This window comes from Carcharhinus amblyrhynchos, chromosome 4, assembly GCF_965287045.1.
Source record: "Carcharhinus amblyrhynchos chromosome 4, sCarAmb.v2.hapA, whole genome shotgun sequence".
In the NCBI taxonomy this organism is placed as follows: Eukaryota; Metazoa; Chordata; class Chondrichthyes; order Carcharhiniformes; family Carcharhinidae; genus Carcharhinus; species Carcharhinus amblyrhynchos.
This window is the reverse complement of record NC_137327.1, coordinates 93,817,153-93,841,009: the sequence shown is the minus strand read 5'-3', so window position 1 is coordinate 93,841,009 and position 23,857 is coordinate 93,817,153. Positions and strand designations below refer to the sequence as shown.

General features: G+C 43.3%; 1 protein-coding gene across 3 annotated transcripts in view; it reads right to left on the bottom strand.

Annotated features, from left to right (window-relative positions):
* The window catches only part of nhsl2 (NHS-like 2), a 288,523-nt gene that overhangs the window by 34,540 nt on the left and 230,126 nt on the right, over positions 1-23,857 (bottom strand). For all 3 annotated transcript variants that reach the window (XM_080187560.1, XM_080187561.1, XM_080187562.1), the window contains exon 2: positions 4,010-4,162. In XM_080187560.1, the coding sequence (XP_080043686.1) occupies positions 4,010-4,162 (153 nt within the window). The remainder of the gene's footprint in view (positions 1-4,009; positions 4,163-23,857) is intronic.

Sequence of the window (23,857 nt, the reverse complement as noted above, 5' to 3'; positions counted from 1 at the left end):
GCTGGCAAGAAGCTCCAGCTTCCCGGCAGACTACATATCATATTACAGACATTTTGCAATTACAGTCAATGGGTAGGATCAGAGTGGGAACACTATTTTGCTACCTTCCGAACCAAGGAGGTGCATCATGGCTTATTGCAGAACATTTATATGTTCACCACCTGAAAACAAGGAGTATGGGCTCTCCTAATCTGTGGCTTTTGACTGACTTGACCATATCATCTTCCTCCAACATACCTCCTCCAATGTCCTATTCAGTGGGACTGCCTTCATTAATTTCCACTCTTATCTGTCAATTTGCTGGAAAAGCTTCCATTAAGGGTTCTCTCCTCACCCCATCACCGTTATCTATGGAGTATCCCAAGGATCTATCCTTGGTCTTTACCTGTTCCTTATCCACATCAGCCTTTAATGGGGCTGGCTCCAGCTTGTACATTCTCACCATGCAACACTACCTCTTCACCACTTATCTCAACTGGCCCATAGTATCTGGAATATCACCTTGTCCAAACATCCTGTCTTGAATAAGCCACAATTTCCTTCAGATATACATCATAATGACTAAAGCCACGATTCCTTATATCCTTGTCACTGACTCTTCCTCCCTCCCTGCTTATAGTCTAAAATTGAATCAGAATATTTGCAACCATGGCATCTTATTCAATCTCTAATCCAAACTGAGTTTCCAATCACACAGCCATTCCATTACAAAGACTGCCCACTTTCACTTCTGGAAAACACCCTCATTAGATTCCTCTTTCCACCACTTTAACTGAGGCTATGCATTTTAAATGGGTTCACACCCCTCTGTAAAGTAATTTGACAGTAATATTGCTCAAATTATTTGCTACTCAAATATGTCGCAATGGTTCTGGCTGGGTGTTCCCTTCGTCAGGGTGACACAATGATATCAATGTATTACAATGAAAATCATGTGCAACCGTTCTCTTTGTTCTCTCCTTGTCCCTCCGCTTCCCCTCAAAACCATATTCTCCATGGTTCTTTTCGTCTGCGCTCTCCTCTCTGTTTTTATTGTGATCTACACTCGGCTGCCCTGTTGGAACCTGATTCACACCAGCAATGATTTATCTTAGCATGACACAGACTTGCAGAAACTATAATGGTGAGCCACAAGGCTGGTAGTGAGCCAGTTCCACGTGTTGATGTGCTCATTTCATGGTATTATCTCAATGGGTCACATGGATGCATTGAATTGGCTTCTGTGTTTAGCAGCCAAAGAAAGTAGCCACTTCTCACAAGAACAATTTGCATTTACATTGTGCCTTTAACAGAGTAGAAGTATCTGGTGCTGCAATGGAATGTTATCAGGCAACATTTATAGGTCATAGTAAGAGATATAGGGACAGGTTGGTCAAGCTTAGTCACAAAGGTAGGTTCTGAGAAGCACCTTAAGGCCAAGGGGAAGTGTAGGTCAGGGAAGACATTCCATAGTTTTGGGCCTCGGCAGCAGAAGACGTGCCTGTCAATCACAGAGTAATGGAAATCAGGGATGTAAAATAGGCGAGTAACGAAGGAATGCAGAATCACAGAATACTACAGTTCAGCAGAGGCCCTTTGGCCCATCGAGTCTGCACTGACACATGAAAGGCTCTTGCCGTGTTTGTCCATAGATGTCTGAAGGTGGAAAGGTAGATTAGTAGGGCGGTGAAAAAGGCATATAGCACACTCATCTTTATCAATAAGGGTATAGATTTCAAAAACAAAGGTCATGATGGGGTTATATAGAACTTTGGTGAGGCCTTTAATCAGTGTCCAATTGTGATTTGACATTGGCATTGCCATTTAGAGCACAGCACATGTGCTAATGTCCTGACTTAATGACGCCAAACTGCACACCAATTCATCAGCAGCCAGAGCACACTGAGCAGCTCTGTATAAACTGTCTTCAAGTTACTTGCTGATTGATTTTGACTGGCTTTACCACTAGTTTGGAAACATATGAGGATTTTTGGAGTTCTGTAAAGTTTCAAAAGAAAACAGAGGTTGGTATAGAAGGTGATGAGCTTGGTACTGACATTAAAATTTCTGTGTTAAACTGCCTGCATTGCAGGGGCACTGGGAGGGTCATAGCCCAGAAACAACCCCTAACAAGTACAGCATCAAAAAAGCGCTGAGAGAGCAGAAAGTGAGGACAAGGAATAGAGCACACAAAGGCCGGGGCAGGAGGACAGCAGAACCTGGACAGAGTAGGAACTTGGAGAGAGCTTGAGCATGAGGTGAACAGGAAACCAGAGAGAGAAGCGGCACAGAGAGAGCAAGAGCACGGAGAGAGAGAACAGGAGCATGGAGAGAGAGAACAGGAGCACAAAGAGAGAGAACAGGAGCACTGAGAGAGAACAGGAGCACGGAGAGAGAGAACAGGAGCACGGAGAGAGAGAACAGGAGCACGGAGAGAGAGAACAGGAGCACGGAGAGGGAGAACAGGAGCACAGAGAGAGAGAGCAGGAGCACGGAGAGAGAGAGCAGGAGCACGGAGAGGGAGAACAGGAGCACAGAGAGAGAGAGCAGGAGCACGGAGAGAGAGAGCAGGAGCACGGAGAGAGAGAGCAGGAGCACGGAGAGAGAGAACAGGAGCACGGAGAGAGAGAACAGGAGCACGGAGAGAGAGAGCAGGAGCACGGAGAGAGAGAGAACAGGAGCACGGAGAGAGAGAGAACAGGAGCACGGAGAGGGAGAACAGGAGCACGGAGAGAGAGAGCAGGAGCACGGAGAGAGAGAGCAGGAGCACGGAGAGAGAGAGCAGGAGCACGGAGAGAGAGAACAGGAGCACGGAGAGAGAGAACAGGAGCACGGAGAGAGAGAACAGGAGCACGGAGAGAGAGAACAGGAGCACGGAGAGAGAGAACAGGAGCACGGAGAGAGAGAACAGGAGCACGGAGAGAGAGCAGGAGCACGGAGAGAGAGAACAGGAGCACGGAGAGAGAACAGGAGCACGGAGAGAGAACAGGAGCACGGAGAGAGAACAGGAGCACGGAGAGAGAACAGGAGCACGGAGAGAGAACAGGAGCACGGAGAGAGAACAGGAGCACGGAGAGAGAACAGGAGCACGGAGAGAGAGAACAGGAGCATGGAGAGAGAACAGGAGCATGGAGAGAGAACAGGAGCACGGAGAGAGAACAGGAGGACTAAGAAAGAGCAAGAGCACAAATAGAGAGTGAGAGCACAGAGAGAGAGCAGGAGCTCAAAGAGAGAGAGCAGGATGACAGAGAAAGAGCAGGAGCAGAGGGAGAGAGAACAGGAGCACAGAGAGAGAGTGAGAGCACAGAGACAGAGTGAGAACACAGCGAGAGTGAGAGCACAGAGAGAGAGTGGGAGCACAGTGAGAGAGCAGGAGCACAGAGAGCGAGCGTGGGAGCAAGAGAGAGAGCAGGACCGAGAGAGAGACCAAAGATTGCTCTGGAGGAGAAGGAGAACAGGGGCTAATGAGCAGCTGAGAATAACAGTGGCCAACATTAATTTGTTACTCTTGACCAGTGTCCTGGACAGTTGCCAAGCCCTGCGTCATGGACCCTTGCAGCTCTTTGTGAGTTATCATTGGTCTGTGGACCCCAGTACGAGAGGAAGTGTCAAAAGTCAAACTGCTGTCTGATTTGGCACTGGCTCATGTATCATTTCAGGCCTTTATTGGGCAGGAGTTGGCGGTGCTACAACTGGGCTCAGGAACCCATGGACAGAGAAAGAGAAGTAACTATTTGCAGGAAAATAACACGACGGCAGCCTGGGTTTGGTCAGAATATATTTCACTGTTAAAATGACTATTAAGCCTCAGAGACAAATACTTTGATGAGGTGCCAGATGTTTTCAGAACACACAAGTATCAACAACTTTAGCACAGGAGGCGGCAACAAGTGGAAAAAGCAATGACTTACTGCTGTTGTTGAGAACACGCTATCCCTTCCCCTAATTCAATATAATACACCCAATAATCTAGGTATGTGTTTAATCTGACTTTTCAATCACAGGTCACGCTACTCAATGCCTTTCTTACCTTGAAGCAGAGCCTGAAGATTGAGCTGGGCCTCTTGATGTAATTCCTCCACACAGGGTGGTCTGGAAGAGGAGCCGAACACATTTACATTCTGTTGCCATAATGATTTGAAGTGAGCAGTCCTCTTACTCTCCTGATCCAAGTTTGATCCAGCTGAAGATAAAGATAAATAAATGGACATCAACATAAACTCAGAAACATGACATGAAGCAGGCTGCGCTGGAGTATTTTAGGAATGTGGCTGGGGTTCAATTGGAGATTCCACTCACTGCAACAGATCGATTCACTGCAAAACTCAATTCTTGTGCTGACTTCGATTGGAGTTTTTGTGTTTGATCTCTGATCTAAGATGCAATTTCGGTAATTATTGGTGTACTGTTTAAATCAGCAGGAAAATTAAAGCACCAAGCTCATGTTAAGTCACAATCAACTGCTACTAAAGCACTGAGAGTCAGACAGCAACAAGCAATCAATGTCACCGAGTAATAAAGTATCCCCCTCCCGCAAAGATCAACAGACACACAAAACGCTCCAAACGAGCCATGTTTAGCTTGCAGAAAATGGAGACAGGCAGGTGCAGTTTAAACCAAGCTACAAAAGTAGCATGTACCAGTTTCAAAACTATGAGCACAATCTCACTGACAAAACCTATCACGAGTAGAGAAACAAAACAAGTGGTGATATACTGAAAGTACTTGTTATAATCTAATTTGAAACTATGCCCAAAATTCCATCAGTTGCATTGCTGACAAAGAAATGTGTTTTTCTGAGATGGCCAATTTATAAATTATTGATACGCAATATGCAAATAGCCACAAGATCCTTTTTTTTGGACGGGGAGATGGATCCTGAGGGCACATTCATTATTCCCTTATTAAACTTCAATTTTTGCTATTTTCTGGGCTGCATTTTCTAATTCTTCTGGAGTCCAGAAAGTCTTTGCCTGGCATATAACCTCAGCTACCAGCACTGGGCATCAGCAAGGCTATGGAATGTCAAAGGCAATGCATTTGAAATTTCTCAATGTGTATTTCAGGTAGGTGAGATTTGTGATGGGAATAAAGATGTGAACATTGTCCTTGTTCCAATGTAATTCAGCTGGTATGGTGTCCTCCCCTTTGAGTCATCGGGTCAAATTCAAACCTCACTGCAGGACTTGTGTTTATAATTGTCGCTGACAGTACTGAGGAAGAGCAAGGGTGACAGAAATGCTAAGCTTCAAAAGACATGTTTAACTAATGTACTGGTTAGCCTGCTCAGATGGAAGTTAACAATCTGATCTACTATCTGTAGAAGAGCAGTAAGTTCTCTCGACACCTTAGCTAATATTTCTTCCTTTATTAGCACTACCATATTCTTCTGTCAATTCACATCCTCTTTTTTGATTCTGTCATTTTCTGGTATTTAACTCCTGAATATCCTTGAGTTACTGTCATTATATCAGCTTATGGTATATTCCACTCTTTAATCAGTCTTGTTTGGGATTCAATGTCCTCCTCTTACTTCCTCTCACCTGTCTAGCTCCAGATGCCAAGTTAACCCATTACCCCTATGCTCATTGACCTATGATGAACCCAGTCCAGCAACACCGCCAGATGATGAACTTGATCCAACAACATCTTGACTTTAAAATTCTCATCTTGTTTCCAAATCCCTCTGTAGCCTCGCCCTCCCTATCTCTGAAGCTCTCTCTTGACTGACAATGCTCTACGATTTCTGCATTCCTACACTTCTGGCCACTTAAGCAATCCCAATTTTCATCACTTCAACATTGATGGCTATGCCTTCAACTGCTTAGGCCCAAACTCTGGAATTCTCTTCTTAAGCATCTCTCTTACAAAAAGCTTCTTAAATCTTCGTGCCTCCTAAATGTACCATAGATGTCAGTGTACAAGTTGAAATTTGAAGCCTCAAGATATCCTTCCAAATGTGGGGATCCATTTATTGCATAAAAGGAGGCTGCTGGCATAGGTGTGGGTGGTCACCATTTTGAAATGTCATCAGCATCTGATGCACATCTTCGCAACACCCCATATTGCCTGCGGGATTGACTACTTCTGTAAAACATGTATTTTTGAGGTTGACTCCTTATGTGGGTACAGAATGCCCTGGGTGGAAAAACAGGTCAAAAGGCCAGTGGGATCCTGACTTTATAAATAGAGCCACTGAGCACAAGCACAAGGAGGTTATGATGAACCTTTCTTGAACATTGATTTACCCTCAGTATTGGGCTGGATTCTCATGGAGTCAGCAAGATACCATGGAGATGAAAAAATGGCAGCCAGGACCCAATTCTGGGACTCCCGATTATAATCGATCGAGGGCAACTTGATGTGGCTTGAATTAACAAAGGCTTTATTGCCAACAAAAAATAATTTTCTATGCAAAAGATCAGACTACAATGTGATTGAACAATTCTCCTCCCTGGCTCCAACTGCAAGACGTCCTCCACCCAGGGTATATCCCCTCGCTCCTAATTGCCTCAGCTTCCTGCCTTGACAATCCTTAGGTTTCAATCTGATCATGTGACCCTCAGGTAACGTTTCCCCCCCGACCCCCTTAAAGGGCCATGCTACCAGACTAACCTCATTCTCGACACCCCCCATGTTCACCAGTGCGAGTTACGGTCTGGGTTGGTGTGAATTGCAAGCTTACCCCCTGCACTCCCAACCTGATTGGTTCTATTACGAGGATGGGCTTTTCCTTGGCCCTGCAATTTTCATGGAATTGGCCCAATGTTTAAAGGACTCCTGGTTCACAGCCCTTCAGAAATGTCATGAACCATAATCTGGATTAGGGTATCTTTAGAAAGGTAAGTGCCCTTCATGCCAAGCTATCCCTTATAGCCTCTCATACCCTCCGTACTATCGCACTTCCTTGTCCATTCATTCACTGTACATTCTGTACAGAACCAATGAACCCTATAGTAACAATTTCAAGGCAGTTCAGATGATATAGATCCTTGTTTGTCTGTTTCTATTAAAAATAATCCCATACAAAGCTGTTTTGCTGTTTGATTCTCCGCTAACACTGGGAGCAATGGCTGACTGCTTCTGCTTATTGTTGGAGCCGAAGTATTGCACAGAATTACATATAAAAAGCAACATCGAAACAGAACAGTTCGCTCAGTCACTCTATGTTGGCATTTATCCTCTTTGCCGATACTTTAAACTGTTCAAGTCAGCATGTATAGAACTGGAAGACACAATTTTGCAGTCGAACTCTGCAGTTAGCTGAAACTTCAATTCTGCAGGATCAATTCATTATTTATAGCTGACTGCACAGTTTGGGTGTTGTGTAGGCAGCTGGCTGAATGGGAAACCACAGAATCACCCTAGCTGAAGTGCAAAAGTATCAGAGGCTACACAAGGCGTAAACAAATTCCTATAGGCTTTAGAAAGTTACATCATAGAAACATAAACATAGAAACATAGAACAGCACAGTACAGGTTCTTCAGCCCTCGATGTTGTGCTGAGCTTTGTCCGAAACCAAGATCAAGCTATCCCACTCCCTATCATTCTGGTGTGCTCCGTGTGCCTATCCAATAACCGCTTGAAACTTCCTAAACTGTCCGACTCCACTATCACAACAGGCAGTGCATTCCACGCCCCAACCACTCTCTGAGTGAAGAATCTACCTCGGACATCCCCCCTATATCTCCCACCATGAACTTTATAGTTATGCCCCCAAGTAACAGCTACATCCACCCAAGGAAATAGTCTCTGCACGTCCACTCTATCTATTCCCCTAATCACCTTATAAACCTCTATTAAGTCGCCTCTCATCCTCCTCCACTCTAAAGAGAAAAGCCCCAGCTCCCTCAAACTTTCCTCATAAGACCTACCATCTAAACCAGGCAGCATCCTGATAAATCTCTTCTGCACGCTCTCCAATGCTCCCACATCCTTTTTATAGTGAGGTGACCAGAACTGCACACAATATTCCAAATGTGGTCTCACCTGAGTTCTGTATAGTTGCAGCATAACCCCACGGCTCTTAAACTGAAACCCCCTGTTAATAAACGCTAACAGACTATAGGCCTTCTTCACGGCTCTATCCACTTGAGTGGCAACCTTCAGAGATCTGTGGATATGAGCCCGAAGATCTCGCTGTTCCTCCACATTCGTCAGACCCTGTAATCCACGTTCAAATTTGTCCTACCAAAATGAATCATCTCATACTTATCATTAAACTCTATCTGTCATTTTTTGGCCCAGCTCTGCATCCTATCAATGTCTCTTTGCAGCCAACAACAGCCCTCCACCTCATCCACTACTCCACCAATCTTGGTGTCATCGGCAAATTTACTAACCCACCCATCAGCCCCCTCCTCCAAGTCATTGATAAAAATCACAAATAGCAGAGGACCCAGCACTGATCTCTGTAGTACACCACTGGTAACTGGCCTCCAGTCTGAAAATTTTCCATTCACCACCATCCTCTGGCTTCTATGAGATAGCCAGTTGCTTATCCAATCGGCCAAATTTCTCTCTTTCCCACACCTCCTTACTTTCTTCATGAGTCCACCATAGGGAAACTTATCAAACGCCTTACTAAAATCCATGTATACAACATCCACTGCTCTACCTTCATCCACATACTTAGTTACCTCCTCAAAGAATTCAATCAAATTTGCGAGGCAAGACTTACCCTTCATGAATCCGCGTTGACTATCCCGAGTTAAGCTGCATCTTTCCAAATGGTCATAAATCCTATCCCTCAGGACCTTTTCCACTAACTTACCGACCACCAAAGTAAGACTGACTGGCCTATAATTACCAGATTATCATAATTATCATTCCTATTTCCTTTCTTGAACAGAAGAACAACATTCGCCACTCCCCAGTCCCCTGGCACCATCCCCGTGTAAGAAGTCTCACAACACCAGGTTTAAGTCCAACCGGTCTTAGAAAGTTACATCATAGAAACATAAACATAGAAACATAGAACAATACAGCACAGTACAGGCCCTTCGGCCCTCGATATTGTGCTTAAACCTGCTGTTGTGAGACTTCTTACTGTGTTTAGCCCAGTCCAATGTTGGCATCTCTACATTATGACTAAGCCCGTGGACAGTGAGGATCCAAAAATCAACTTGGAAATATATTGCTGTTCCTTCACAGTCACTGGGTCAAAATCCTGCAACTCCCTCTCTAACAGCACTTAGGTACTGCAGCGATTCAAGAGGACAGTTGACCATAACCTTCTCAAGGGCAACTAAGCATGGGCAATAAATACTGGCCTGGCCAACGATGCCCACATCCCGTAAATGAACTTAAAAAATGTAATTCCAACATTCAGAAAGCTGGCAAGCCAGAGGGCAAGGAATGTAAGAGAAAACGAAATGGAAGTAAGTGCAATATGGGGGCATATAACTCCACAGTAGACATGTGTGCCATCAATCCTCTCTCATAAATGACAAGGTGGAGATGCTGCTACCCATGTAAGTTGGGGACAGAATTGGGGAAAGCATTTTTCTGCTAGTCACTGTTTTAATACACGTACTTTAGATGTTTCCGTGATGAGATCTTGAGACTTATATATTTAAACTCAAACTATTTGTTAGTCTTTAACTAGACTATTAGTCTTTAGCTGGGGCAGCATGGTGGCACAGTGGTGGGGTGGCACAGTGCCACAGTGGTTAGCATTGCTGTCTCACAGCACCAGGAACCCAGGTTCAATGCCAGCCTCGGGTTACTGTCTATGTGCAGTTTGCACATTCTTCCTGTGTTTGCTTGGGCTTACTCCGGTGTGCTCCAGTTTCTTCCCATAGTCCAAAGATGTGCAGGTTAGGTTGATTGGCCATGTTAAAATTTACTCTTGTGTCAGGGGATTAGCAGGGTGAATATGTGGGGTTATAGGGAAAGAGCCTAGGTGGGATTGTGGTCGGTCCAGACTCAATGGGCCAAATAGCCTCCTTCTGCAATGTAAGGATTCTATTATTCGATTATTCTATTTACAGATTTTAGATATTTCCTGTCTCCCAGCTGTATGCTGGTGGAAGGTGGCTTGTTGTTTGCTAGCGGTGGGATTCCCATTGATGTCACCCCATGCCAGTGGGAAACCCGCAGGCATTGCCGGCAGAACTGGAGAATCCCGCCGGTGTGAACAGCCAGAAAATTACAGCCACTGTCATTTTTGGTGCTGCTTCTCCATGCCTGTAGGCTTCCAGAATGTCCTCTCTGTGCCTATTACCATGTGACTCTATACATCATATTGTGAGTAATACTATTCTTCAGTCACATGTTAACCCATGCTTTAATGAGCTCCTTTTCAATGCAATGACCTGCAAGCACGTAGTACAACAGTCACAGGAATACTTCCATGCCAGACAGCAATGTGATAGACAGAGCTAAGTGATCCCATAACGAACAGATCAGACATAAGCTCTGCAGTCCTGCCAACCCAATCATGAATGATGGTGGTCAATTAAACAACAAATTGGAAGAGGAGAAAACTCCACAAAATCCTCATCCTCAAGGATTGGGGAATCCAGCACATTAGTGCAAAAGACAATTGCAACAAACTTCAGCCAAAAGTGCTGAGTGGACGATCCATCTCCACCTCATCCTTTGGGGCCCAGCATCATAGTTGTCAGTCTTCACATGACATCAAGAAGTGGCTGAAAGCGCTGGATACTGCAAAGGCTACAGGGCCTTGCAAACATTCCAGTAATGGCATTGAAGACCTGTGCTCCAGAACATGCTACACCTCAAGCCAAGCTGTTCCAGTACAACTCCAACACTGGTATCTATACAACAAAATGAAAAATTGCTCAGTTATGTCTTGCACACAAAAGCAGGGCAAATCCAACTGGGCAAATTATTGCCTCATCAGTCTACATTTGATCATCAGTAAAGTGATGGTGAAATAAGGTGAAGACACGCTGCTCACCCCTTCAAGGGGGAGAGCTGATTGGTGGTGATTTAACCTGAGGACACCACATCACAGGTGAGGGACAAGTTTGGGAATGCAGGCCTTTGTGAATAACCTCAGCTGGTGTGAGAATTAAACCTGTGATGTTGGCGTCACTCTGCACCACTAACCAGCTGTCCAGGCAATTGAGTTAACTGATGGAAAGTTTTGGAAGAGGTCATCAACAGCGCTAACGAGTAGCACTAACTCTGAAACACTGATGTTCAATTTGGGTTCCACCAGGGCCACTCAGCTCCTGAACTTATTACAACCTTAATTCAAACATGGAGAAAAGAGCTGATCTCCAGAAGTGAGGCAAGGGTGGTTGCCCTTAACATCGAGGCAGTATGTGACCGACTTTGGCATCAAGGAGACAGAGCAAAATTGAGTCAATGGGAATCAGGGAGAAAACTGTCTGCTGCCTGCAGTCATACCTGACAAAGGAAGATGGTTGTGGTAGTTGGAGGTCAATCAACTCAAGACATCATTTTAAGTGTTCCTCAGCATAATGTTCTAGGCCCAAACAGTGTCATTTGCTTCATCAATGGCTTCCCTCTATTGTAAGGTCAGAAGTGGGTATGGATTGTACAATGTTCAACACCATTTGTGGTACATCAGATACCGAAGCAGCAATACTTGGATAGCATCCAGGCTTGGTCTGATAAGTGGCAAGTAATACTTGTGCCACATGAATATCTTACAATTACTATCTCAATAAGGGAGAATCTAACCATCACCCCTTGATATCCAATGGCATTGCCATCACTGGCTCCCCTACTATCAACATCCCAGGAATTACCATAGACCAGAAAATTAACTGGACTAGCCATATTAATACTGTGGCTACAAATGCAGATCAGAGGCTGGAAATCATGCAACTAATAACTCACTTCCTGACTCCCCAAAGCCTGTCTACTATCTGCTAGACAGAAGTCAGGGTTGTGACAAAATACTCTCTACTTGGTTGGATGGGTGCAACTCCAACAAGTCGAAGTTGACACAATCTGGGACAAAACAGCTCACTTGATTTGCATCCCATCCACAAACATTCACTCCCTCCACCACCGACACACTGTGCCAGCAGTGAGTACCATCTACAAGATGCATGCAACAATTCAGCAAGGCTCCTTCGACTGCACCTTCCAAACCCACAACCTCAACCATTTCAAAGGACAAGGGTGGTAGATTCATGGGAAGACAACCTCCAAGTACTCATCATCCTGGCTTAGAAATATCCTACCGTTTCTTCACTGGGTCAAAATCCTGTGCACGTACCAGCCGCATTTCAAGAAGGCAGCTCCCCTCCACTTTCTCCAGGGCAATTAGGATGGACAATATGTGCTGGCCTAGCCAGCAATGAATACATCCCATGAAAGAATAAAACAGAACTCAAGGACACTTTCCCATAATGTGTCATCATGGCCTGGTACTGATGTGTATTATTTACCTGTTATCGAGAAAATTACAGAGGCAATTATATGCACAAAGAATTCAACATGTCAATAAAGATCTGATCCCAATGCCAAAGTCGAAAGTAAATTTACAGTAAAATGACTGGTGAGAAATTTGGGCTGGATCCAGAACAGACATTCCCATATCTTGACTTGATTTGATTTATTATTGTTGCATGTATTAACGTACAGTGAAAAGTATTGTTTCTTGTGCACTATTCAGACGGAGCATACTGATCACAGTAAGGAAATGAGTGCAAAATGTAGTGTTACACACATAACTAGGGTGTGGAGAAAGATCAACTTAATGCAAGGTAGGTCCATTCAAGTCTGATGGGAGCAGGGGAGAAGCTGTTCTTGAGTCGGTTGGTAAGTCACCTCAGACTTTTGTATCTTTTTCCCAACGGAAGAAGGTGGAAAAGAGAACTTCTGGGATGCCCGGTCCTTAATTATGCTGGTTGTTTTGCCGAGGCAGCAGGAAGTATAGACAGAGTCAATAGATGGGAGGCTGGTTTGCGTGATGGATTGGGCTACATTCACAAAGTTTTGTAGTTTCTTACGGTCTTGGGCAGAGCTGGAGCCATACCAAGCTGTAATTCAGCCAGAAAGGGTGCTTTCTATGGTGCATCTGTAAATATTGGTGAGAGTCGTAGTAAGCATGCCAAATTTCCTTAGTATCTGACTCAAACGCAGCCCCAACTTTGGCCAAACCCACCTTACAACTAGCTTCTTAGAATCCTCTCCATTTAAGTTCGCTAGATGCCCTATACCCTGGCATTGCTTTACACCTGAGCTCGAGCAGGAAATTGATTCACACCTGAGCACAATCAGAAAACTGATTCACACCCAAGCACAATCAGGAAACCCATTCACATTTGTTCCCATTATATGAAATGGGGGAGCTTTGAGTTGAACGATTCCAATGTACTCCAGTTATTGATCACTGGCTTTGCTTTGTAATCCTAGTCCAATGTAACTCAGTTTGTATAGGCCACCACACTGTGCAGGACATTGAGGACATGCATATGGACGTTAATTGGACAGATCACTAACAAGTTACATTCAATATGGAAAAATGCATGGCAATTTATACTGAAAGCAAGAACAGACACATAGTGGGTGAAACTGTTCTTGGATGGTGACACGAAACGGTAATTGACAACTCATGTTGCACCCCAACCAGATTTTCTTTTCCATTGACTTCAATGTGATGCTCTCAACCAATTTCACTAAATGCACTGTGGAAAGGACTTGGCAAAAGGAAATGCAAAGTGAATATAGGTGTTAATTCACTCATCACTCACCATTTTCAAACAGAATGAGGTGGCAATATACAAAATAAATAGAGGCTGGATTTTCATTTTGGGATCTCGTATCCAATATTAGGGTAGCTTCTGGGTCCTGACTTTGCATTATGTCACAGTCGCCAGATACAATTTTTAGATCAATAGTTAATTAATGGCCAGAGGGTGCGCTGCCATCTAATTAAGGATGAAGGGGGTGATCTCAATTCTGAAAGGCAAATTGGAGGCCCTTCAGTACCTAGAAAGCTGGAGCCTTCTGAAGCAGTCAAAGGAGAAAGACAGAAGCACCCTCATAGGACTTTGCAAACCTCAACACATCAAAATGACCACAGCTACCAGGCTGCTAATGTAGAGGGGAAGCGTCACCACAAGGCAGGTTGTGAAGATTGTGACTACACTATGGCAATCATTTAGATGGGCAACAGGGCCACAATGGGATCTGGGTTGAAATTTCCTGGGGCACTGATCCTCCTGGTCTCCCACTGGGGGGCTGTCTTCTCTCACTGGCCATGAAAATTTCCAGTTGACGCAAGAGAGTTGCCTGAATAGGCCATTTAATTACTTCAATTGCTTTGCTACTGTTTGTGGGTGGAAAGTAATTCGCCTCCATACCTAGGTTTCTGAAAAATGATTCAGGGGCTAGGATGGTGCTGGTCTAACATGTGCCTGCAGATGGTCCGATATTGTGGGCCTGCCTGCCTCTGGTCCTGCCCCGAGTGGCCTTCAGAAATCCTGTCCAGGATGCTAAATAATTTGATCTGTTGCCTTTAATCCCAGTCAGTAGGAATTAGTTAAGAGTTTTCAGTTCAATATTAGGACAAACAAAGCATTTCTTCACACAGAACAGTTTGTATTTCCTTATGACTTCCTGGTACTTCACATCCAGTAAGTTATTTATGATGTTTTGTTTTTGTTGCTGTGTTAGCAGATGCAGTGACTAATTTGGACACAACAATATCAAACAGCCAGCTGACAAGTTGGCTGATTAGCCATTTTGGTTTACTTTTGGCACCATTGCTCATTTCCAATTATCAATATCAGATCCTTTATATCCACCTGAACAGCACCTCATTTTACATCTCATTGAAAAGACATTATCTCATACTGTATTCCCATTGTACTACAATACAATGTCAGGTTGAATTAAGCACAAAAATTCTTGAATGGGTCTTGAACTCACAACCCAACTGAATCAGCACTGAGATTGTCATCTACTGAGCCAAGGTGACACAGAGGAAGGACAAAGAGTACAAGCATGGACTTGTGAAAAATAATGCATTCAAATAATTTGAAGCAGCAGCGAGATTTTGCAATGGGAAGATGATAAAGCCAATAATCTGAAAGGATTAGATCAGATGGATCTGAGGCTGCTTTATCCAGATCAATGCTGTGAGGCGATCTTAATAAGTGCAAAGATATATATGCCTCTTTCTAGGAGGAGAGGAAATTTAAAGGAATATCCTTATCCCACTAGGTAATTAAAGTTCCAAGAAAAACCAAGTGCTGTCCAGAATTCCTCATGCCATCCATGGGATGAATTAATCTACAGCAGCTACTAGTTGTCATTTCAACAGTATCATTTTATTCTAAAAATGCAATTTAAATAAAAAAGTTTTAAAAGTAAAATTTGGGGTTGGAAATTGGTCTCGAATAATGGTGTGAAACAGGCAGTGTTAGACTGGCTGCCTGTAAGCAACATCTGATATTTAACGCCACTGATAGCAATAGAACTGAATATGAGACATAGTGTACAAAGGGGCGTTCGGTCCAAATTGCTCGTTTTGTGTTATTGCCCTAGTCAAATTTCTACCCCTTAAAGTTAAAATGTCATCAGTGCTGCAGTAAGGTTGCAGACTATCTTACCTTATAAATCTCATAAAGCACCTGGACACAATAGGAAAAACAGAATACAACACTGAAAAAATACAGGACCCCACACAGAAGACCTGCTGAGCCAACTGTTCAGCCAATGTAATTACCAATCAATCAAGTGACTAACCTCCAATTCAGTAATTCATTCTTCACACTCACCTCTGAACTGGTAGCTCAATTGACACAGGTAGCCTATCAGTTTAAGATGCCCCAATACTTGAGCTGCCTTCAGCTGGTACGGAACACCCTTTGCTGAGAATGTGTGGTTCAAATGCACTGACTGTCCGTTGCAAACATCTGCCGTTTCCTGAGCTCTTTTAGTAAACAGAAAATATCTCGAGGCATTACCCCACCTCCCTGACAAAAGAGGATCTAACCACTTTATCTACTTTCACAAGGGAAGGGTGGGTTACCAATGCACTTATGTTGCAAATACCTCAGGCACTGGATTTTCTCCCTCAAGAGTTCTGATAAAAGTTCAAGCTCAGGCCATTACTTGCCAGGGGTTTGTCCCCTCCAATTAAAAATAGCCTGATGCAATTTATAAATAATGCTGTTGTGATACTGTTCAATAATTTATGAGCTTTGGAGGACTGTGAAACACTGTGCAGTTAAATTAATCTCCATCCTCCTGACACCAATGCCACAATCAGTATGTTTTGCTACCTAACTGTCCATTCTGATTGTTACAAAATATAATTGAGAGTGGATGACCTTCTGTCTCAGCTACTCCCTCAGCCTCCTGTCTGTGTATGCAGCTAATGTAGGAACAAAGAGGTAGATTCTTTAACTCTTAAGTTTCACCTCAGATTATGAGGGTTTTAACTCCTGGGCCATCTGTATGTGGTGGGAGGCTTTATGCAGGTTGGAGTTCTTGATTTTTATCAATATGCAGTGCGACCTTTATGCGCATGGGGATTTTTGCTTCCTTTGTCTCTGAGGTCTTGCAAATGTAATGCCTGATGGTTTAATTGTTGCACATTAGAATATTTGTCTGTCAATCAAGGCTCACATTTCTGCAAAATCATGCATAGGATGATTCATAGGATCCGAGACACATATTAGGCCCCAGATATAAAAGGTTAGACAGCTATTTTAAGACAAGCACACTCCAAGAGATCATTCTTTTCTATGATGCAGATGTATTTAAATAATCCACACTCATCCTTCCCCAACATGCTTCATGTCCTAAGCCTAGAATAATGGACTTTACAAGAAGGAGCATGGGGCTGCTCCCAAAAATTACAGAGATAGTGCTTTCTTAACCATTCATCATCCTTTTGAAATGTTTAATACTGTTAGTGTCCATTGAATCCTTGACTAAACAATTCCACATTTACACCATGTTTGAAAATATATTTTCACCTTTTGAATCTATTATTTGTCTTAGAGCTGGTGCTAATACTGAACATCTTGCCGGGACTCCATTTATACACTCCTCAAGCTCTTAAATGCCACATCGCTTCTTTCACCTCTGCTCCACACAAATATCATTATTTGCAATGACTCCTTCTTACTTGTGTGTCTTGTGCTCTTTAGCAACTCAATATATACTCCAAGGGCACAATGCCCCCTTCCCCATGTCACTGATACTACAGCGTTCAGAATGGTATTGTATAAACAACATGATTGCAGACCAATGTACATGCTATCACTTCCTGTAGGGTGTAGGCACTTCTGCACCAGCTGACTCATCACCACTTCCTGCTTTCTGTTCATCACATCTGCACATTGTGCAGAAAGTTCAAGTTCTCATAAAATCCTCTCAATTCCTATCACGTTTCCTGTCAACTATCCACATTTCTTCTGAGATTTCTTTCTTTGCTTCCCTTTCACAGTTCCATAACTTTTTCCATTGACTGCATAAAATAACATCTCTCATTTTTATGCCAAATCACTCAAGCTCTCCATCTGTGCACGTACATATTTCCACTATTTCTTATGCTTCTCATATTTGGTATCAATAAATATGGAGAGTTTTGTTACCATCCCTTCCTACGATTATTAAAAACATTGGCCTAGAATTGGTCCCTGTGATTCCCTACTCGTCAGCTCTTTCCACATTTTACTTCCTTAATAACAATTTCCATCTTCTCACTCATTCAGTTAGTGATCAGTTCAAAAGCTTTCTGATAATCAATGCCTTTCCACCTTGTAAAATCATTTCTCATGTTGTATTTTGTCCAAGACTCAGGATTTTACAATCCTGATTCTTGCTTTTGAATAGATCCATGGCTTCATCGCTGCTTAACTTTGTAACCTCCAGTAGCCCTCCGAGGTATTGGTGTCCCCTTGAATTCTAGCCTCTTAAACTACCCTGATTTTAATCACTTCAATAATTGCTGTCTTCAGCTGCCAAGGCTGTAATTTAAAAACAAATTCCTTTCTCTGAGTTACAAAGCCGATGCACAGAATGAACAGGTGAGCCTTAATCTCTCCTTGTTTGCTCCAAAAAGCAATTCAAATTCAAAGTGAATCCAATTCCTGATCCCACAAGAGAGACATACTAGATCCAACCTGGCAAGAACAGGCATTACACCTGATGAACTCTAACTTTCCTCTTTGAACCTGTCTACCTCCCTACTACTTCTTTCCATCTTTAAGATGCTCTTTTAAGACCATCCTCTTTAACCAAGCTTTCCATTATCCGCCCTAATATTTTCAATGTGAAAAAGTGTGCATTGATGTTAAATTTTGTTTGGTTATGTCCCTGTGATGTAATTTGGGGATTTTTCTACTTTAAAGATGCAAGATAAATCCACCTTTTTCAATAGTTAATTTACCAAGTTTCCTTTTGTTAATCATATATTAGTTGTCTTTAATTCAATGCAGATGGCGTATGTTAAGTAAGTTTTCCTATGGACCCATATAACGAGATGGTTACAAAAATTATGGTGTGGTAGAGTTGGAAGATCTGTACTTGTAATGTTTAACTTTGTAAAGCAATGTAAGGCTGCCCTCTGCCCTATCCCTGTAACTCTGTGCATTACCATGACCAATCCTCCTACCCTGCACATCTTTGGAGTGTGGGAGGAAACTGGAGCACCTGGAGGAAACACACGCAGTCACGGGGAGAATGTGCAAATTCTACACAGTCAACTAAGGCGGGAATCAAACCTGGGCCCCTGGTGCTGTGAGGCAGTAGATGCTAACCATTGTGTGATATATATTTGCAGGGGGGGTGGGGATGTCATTCTTGTCTTTTATGATTTTAATCTATCAACATTCTCTATATCAATCATTTTACTTTCAAATCTTAAATTGTGAAGCTGTGAGAAACGAACCTCAAATTCATTTTTAAATACTGACAGGAAAAACACAATGCCAGAATAGATTGAGAAACTGAAAGAAATCGTAGAATCATCTTAGAATCCCTAGTGTGTAAGGAGGCCATTCAGCCCATCAAGTCTTCACCGACCACAATCCCACCCTATACCATAATCCCACATATTTACCCTGCTAATCCCCCTGACACAAGGGTTAATTTAGCACGGCCAATCAACCTAACCCACACATCTTTGGACTGGGGGAGGAAACCAGAGCACCTGGAGGAAACCCGTGCAGACACGGAGAGAATGTGCAAACTTTACATAGACAGTCACCTGAGGCCAGAATTGAACCTGGGTCTCTGATGCTATGACGCAGCAATGCTAACCGCTGTGCCACCGTGCTGCCCTGTGCTGCTGTAGAGAGAAGCTATAGAGGCTCAGCACAGGAGATGGAACTCTCCATTTTTGAGATGAAGTGCAGTGGCAGGGAGCTCCAATGGCACTTTTTCTGCTGTAAGAACTCTCACAACACCAGGTTAAAATCCAACCTCGTGTTGTGAGACTTTTTACTGTGTTTACCCCAGTCCAATGCCGGCATCTTCATATCACCTTTCCTGCTGGCCAGAATGGTGGGATCCCACACCAGATACTGCACTTGGGGCCTCATAAATCAAGCACAGGCAAGTTCCCCTCTGAATCTGAAGGTGGGCCAGCAGTTGCCTGCCATTAGCTGGAAGGTTCGAAGGTCCAGGCACCATATTTAAACACCAGTCCATCACACTTATATCACTGTCTCCACCCAACTGTCTTCACCCAAACCATACAGCAACCAGCAGCCTCAAGAAGAAATCTTGATTCAATGACCCTCTGCCCAAGCACATTACTCGTGAGGTGCCCATACCCCACTTGGACCCTCTACCCGCTACATGTGGAGTATTGGTGCATCCCTTTTCAGTAAACATATGGTATCTCCTTGAGCCCATCGTCTTCCAGCTTCCCTTCCCTCAGTCTCTCCTCGGCCTTCCATTGTTCACCTTTCTCATCCACCTCCTTGACTCTCTGCCTGCCATCGTAAACCCTCACTTGCTCCCCTCCTTTCACAGTCTTCCTTCTTCATTGCCCTCCCTTGTCTTCGTCAGGCCGCCTCCCAACCCCAACCCTGGTCCATGCTGTTCGAATCTTGGACCCTTGTTGCAGTGTCTGCATGAGTCCTGCAGCACAGAGCCATTCACAAAGACAGTAGTGTGTGAAACAAGCGGGGGGAAAGACACCCAACCATAGTTACAGTACTGAAACAAGACTGTGACACAGGAGGGTTCATGGGTTCAGCTACATGGTGCTGTCCATGGAGACCAGCTCGACATGAAGGTGGAGGGCAGGAACTGGCAGAGTGGTGAACAGTACATCAGGGGCAGTGCAGCACTACAGGAGAAAGGCTTTGTTGCACTCACCTCAAAATCTCAGATGATATGAGGATTGCCTTGTGCATGCCACTCTTTATCAATTGGGATTTAGATGGACATAATTTCTTGCTGGTGTGACACAGGATTGGAAAGTCTGACAGGATACTGGTGGGCAGTTGTTTTAATGAATATTCATAATATGCAAATGGAATTCACACCAGTAGGAAGACCAGCCTACCTACCGTTAACCCGCAATCAGGAGAATTGCAATTGTGATTTTACGCTGAGAGATTTCTGACATTTTGGCTCCCATCAGATTTTCCGCTCCTGACCAACACCAAACCTGCCCAGATGGGATTGGAGAATTCTGCCCAGGAACTTCAAGGTGAACGGGATCCAAAAGTAATTGTCCCAAACTTGTGCTGCACCTGCACCATTAAAAACTGCACCATAAAGAGGAGGTGTCTGCTGCTGGAGCAGATGTTAACAGTGGTTGTAGATGAGAGTGTCAGCAGCAAAGCATTGAATTATGACACAATCAGGTAAAAGGTCTACGCCAAGGCTTTATGCCACTCTGCTTGATGCCATTGGTGGAGAAAGTGGGTAAGAGGAGAAATGTCTTCTATGTCGCCTCCCCCAACTCCGCCCTCTCCCCGCCTGCCCCCTCCCCTAAAGCCATCTCACACAGACTGTACTGCTAGCTTCAAACAATACTCAATGTACCAATCATCTATAAGCAATTTACCAATCATGTTCAATACATTACATTCACAGCCTTAGTCTATCACCACACACTTAACTACAAGTCTTACAAACACATCTTGCACACGTGGCCAGCTATTCAACCATGACAACCACACCAGCCAAATAGATTGTACCACACTCACTGGCATATTTATTCTCTTTTGCAGGACCAGGTGGCACACAACTGGAGGTATTAGTACCAAACTAGCATGGGATGGGATGGCAACATTTCCAACACTGATGGCGGAGACAATAGTCACTAGCATTAGTGTGAACAATGCTGAAGTTGCAGCCAGTGGCAGGGTTGAAACAATTGAAGATAATAGACTCACACCTAATCCATCCCACTACTCCCTTATTTAATATTTGACATCAAGGTGAGCTTTCGACTACATTTTCAAGCCCCCTATTTCCATCTCCATAATATTAGCTAGCTTCTCCCCTGCTTTAGCTCATCTGCTTCTGACATCCTCATCAGTGCATTCATTACCTCTAGATTTGAATATTCTAACACACTCCTGGCTCCTTTCCCACATTCTGTCCTTGGTAATTTGAGGTCATCCAAAACTCTGTTGTCAGTGGCTTAATTCATACCAATCCTGTTCACCCATCACCCCTGAACATGCTGACAAACACTGCTCCCTAGCCAAGCCTGAATTTTAAAAATCCCTGCATGGACTCACCATTACCCAACTTTGCAATTTCTCCAACCCTACAATATCCTCGTTATCTGCACTCATTCAATTCTACCCACTTGAGCACCCCCGATTTTAATAGCCCTGCCATGAGTGGCTGTGCCTTCAGTTGCCTGGGCTTTAAGAATTCTGGACTTTCCTTCCATAACTCTGAGTCTCACAATCTCATTTTCCCTCTAAGAGGCTTCTTGAAATCTATGGCCAAACATCTGATCATCTGACCTAAAGTAAAGTTTATTTATTAGTCACAAGTGAGGCTTATATTAACACTGCAATTAAGTTACTGTGAAATTCCCCGAGTCGCCACGGTCTTTCAGAATGTGGGAGGAAACCGGCGCATCTGGAGAAAACCCAAGCAGACACGGGGAGAGTATGAAAACTCCACACAGACAGTGACCCAGGCCAGGAATCAAACCCGGATCCCTGGCGCTGTAAACAGCAGTGCTAACCACTGTGCTACTGTGCCACCCATGTCCTAATATCTAATACCGAATATCTCCTCTGTGTCTTGGTGTCATGTTTTGTTTTATAATGCTCCTATGACATATTTTAGCATTTTGATTATATTAAAGGCACATTATACAAAAAGTATAAAAGTTCATATTAACAATGCTTTTGATACTGCCAGTTCTAACGTACGCTCATAGCAGCTTAATGAAATAGCGAGCAGCCCTTCATTTCAACTCAGAATACGCAGAAGCTGAATGAAAAAGCGAATGAGGTGAGGCACCAATGTTACATAATGGAATTTCTGACTAATTCTTCACAGAATTATCTTAAAATGATTTGCATTCAGATGCAAGTTTTACACTAAATCTAACTCCCATGGGATTCTGGCAAATGTGAAGTTAAGCCTGATGAACCAGTTTGTGGAATAATGCCTCTCACAAACCACTTCAACACGAAAGCAACATGGAAATTGTTCAGACAATCCTGTGAGCCACCCATGATCATGATGTCAGGATGGCCATTCATGAAAATATTAATCAATCTATATTCTACAAGATTATAAAAGGTGTTATAATACCATGTTTGAAATTATAATATCCAGATCATGCGACAAATTGATTCCCTTTTCTGACCCCTGGGTCATATTATGACATAACTAAATATTGGTTAATGACGATAAACTCCTAATCATGCGAAATGTTGAACCTACTTTTGGCAGAGATTTGTGATGCTGAACCTTGAAGCATATCTTGTGTAGACCTGAACTTTGTAACAACCAAAGTCAAATAAACATAATCAGATCCAAATCAAATGACTTTTTTTCATAACCTGTTTGCCCTGTAGTTTCAAGTATCTATGGGAGAACTCAGGGGAATGACATAAAATTCAATGAAAGCTCAACAACTTGGCAGGTGATTTATATATTTTTAGTCAGAGAATTATTACACTTAACTGCACAATATTGCATATTGGTGTCACAATTGGAAATGGGATTGCAAAATGAATAATGTCATTCAGGAAACAGGTCAGGATGTGATAGCTGAGCAAACGTTGGAAATGTCACAACAATGCTTGGCAGCAGTTGCTAAGGAAAATGGAACCATGGGAGTTTTAAATAGATCTGCAGAATACAGCCTAATGAATATCTCAATATTGGAATTGTCACTGATATATTTGTTCATTTTAAACTTATTTTAGGGTTCACACATGTGGGAAATTATTGAGTGAAAATCAAATAACGTTAACAAACTGAAAGCTACATAATGGCCAGAATTCTCCAACCTCGCCCGTGACTGAGATTCTCCAATCCTGCTGTTTTAAATGGGATTTGGTCAAATGCCAAATTCTCCATTCTTACTGGCACCGGTAGTAGAGCCTGCGAGGCTGAAGAATCCCAGCCTATGTATTTAGTTGCAAACTCCATCCTGTCTATCACACTCTAAGCCCAACAGACTACCTAATTGACAACACAAACTGGGATTAAATATTGATTGTTGCGTAACCATGCTTAGGTTCTTAGTGCATGTTTGAGTGACCGCAGAACTATGAATGTGGGTTTGTTTGAGGCCTTCTGCACCTGTTACATATTGCACGATATTAAATGTTTTACTGATAAAAAAAAAATGACTACCTAAATGATTTATGAGCAGTGAGTTTTAGTTTGGAGAGCTTTCTAGCTATTCTTCACTTTGAGGAGAGACTTGAAGGTGATTTGATAGTATTGATCTTTGCCAGCTGGCACGAC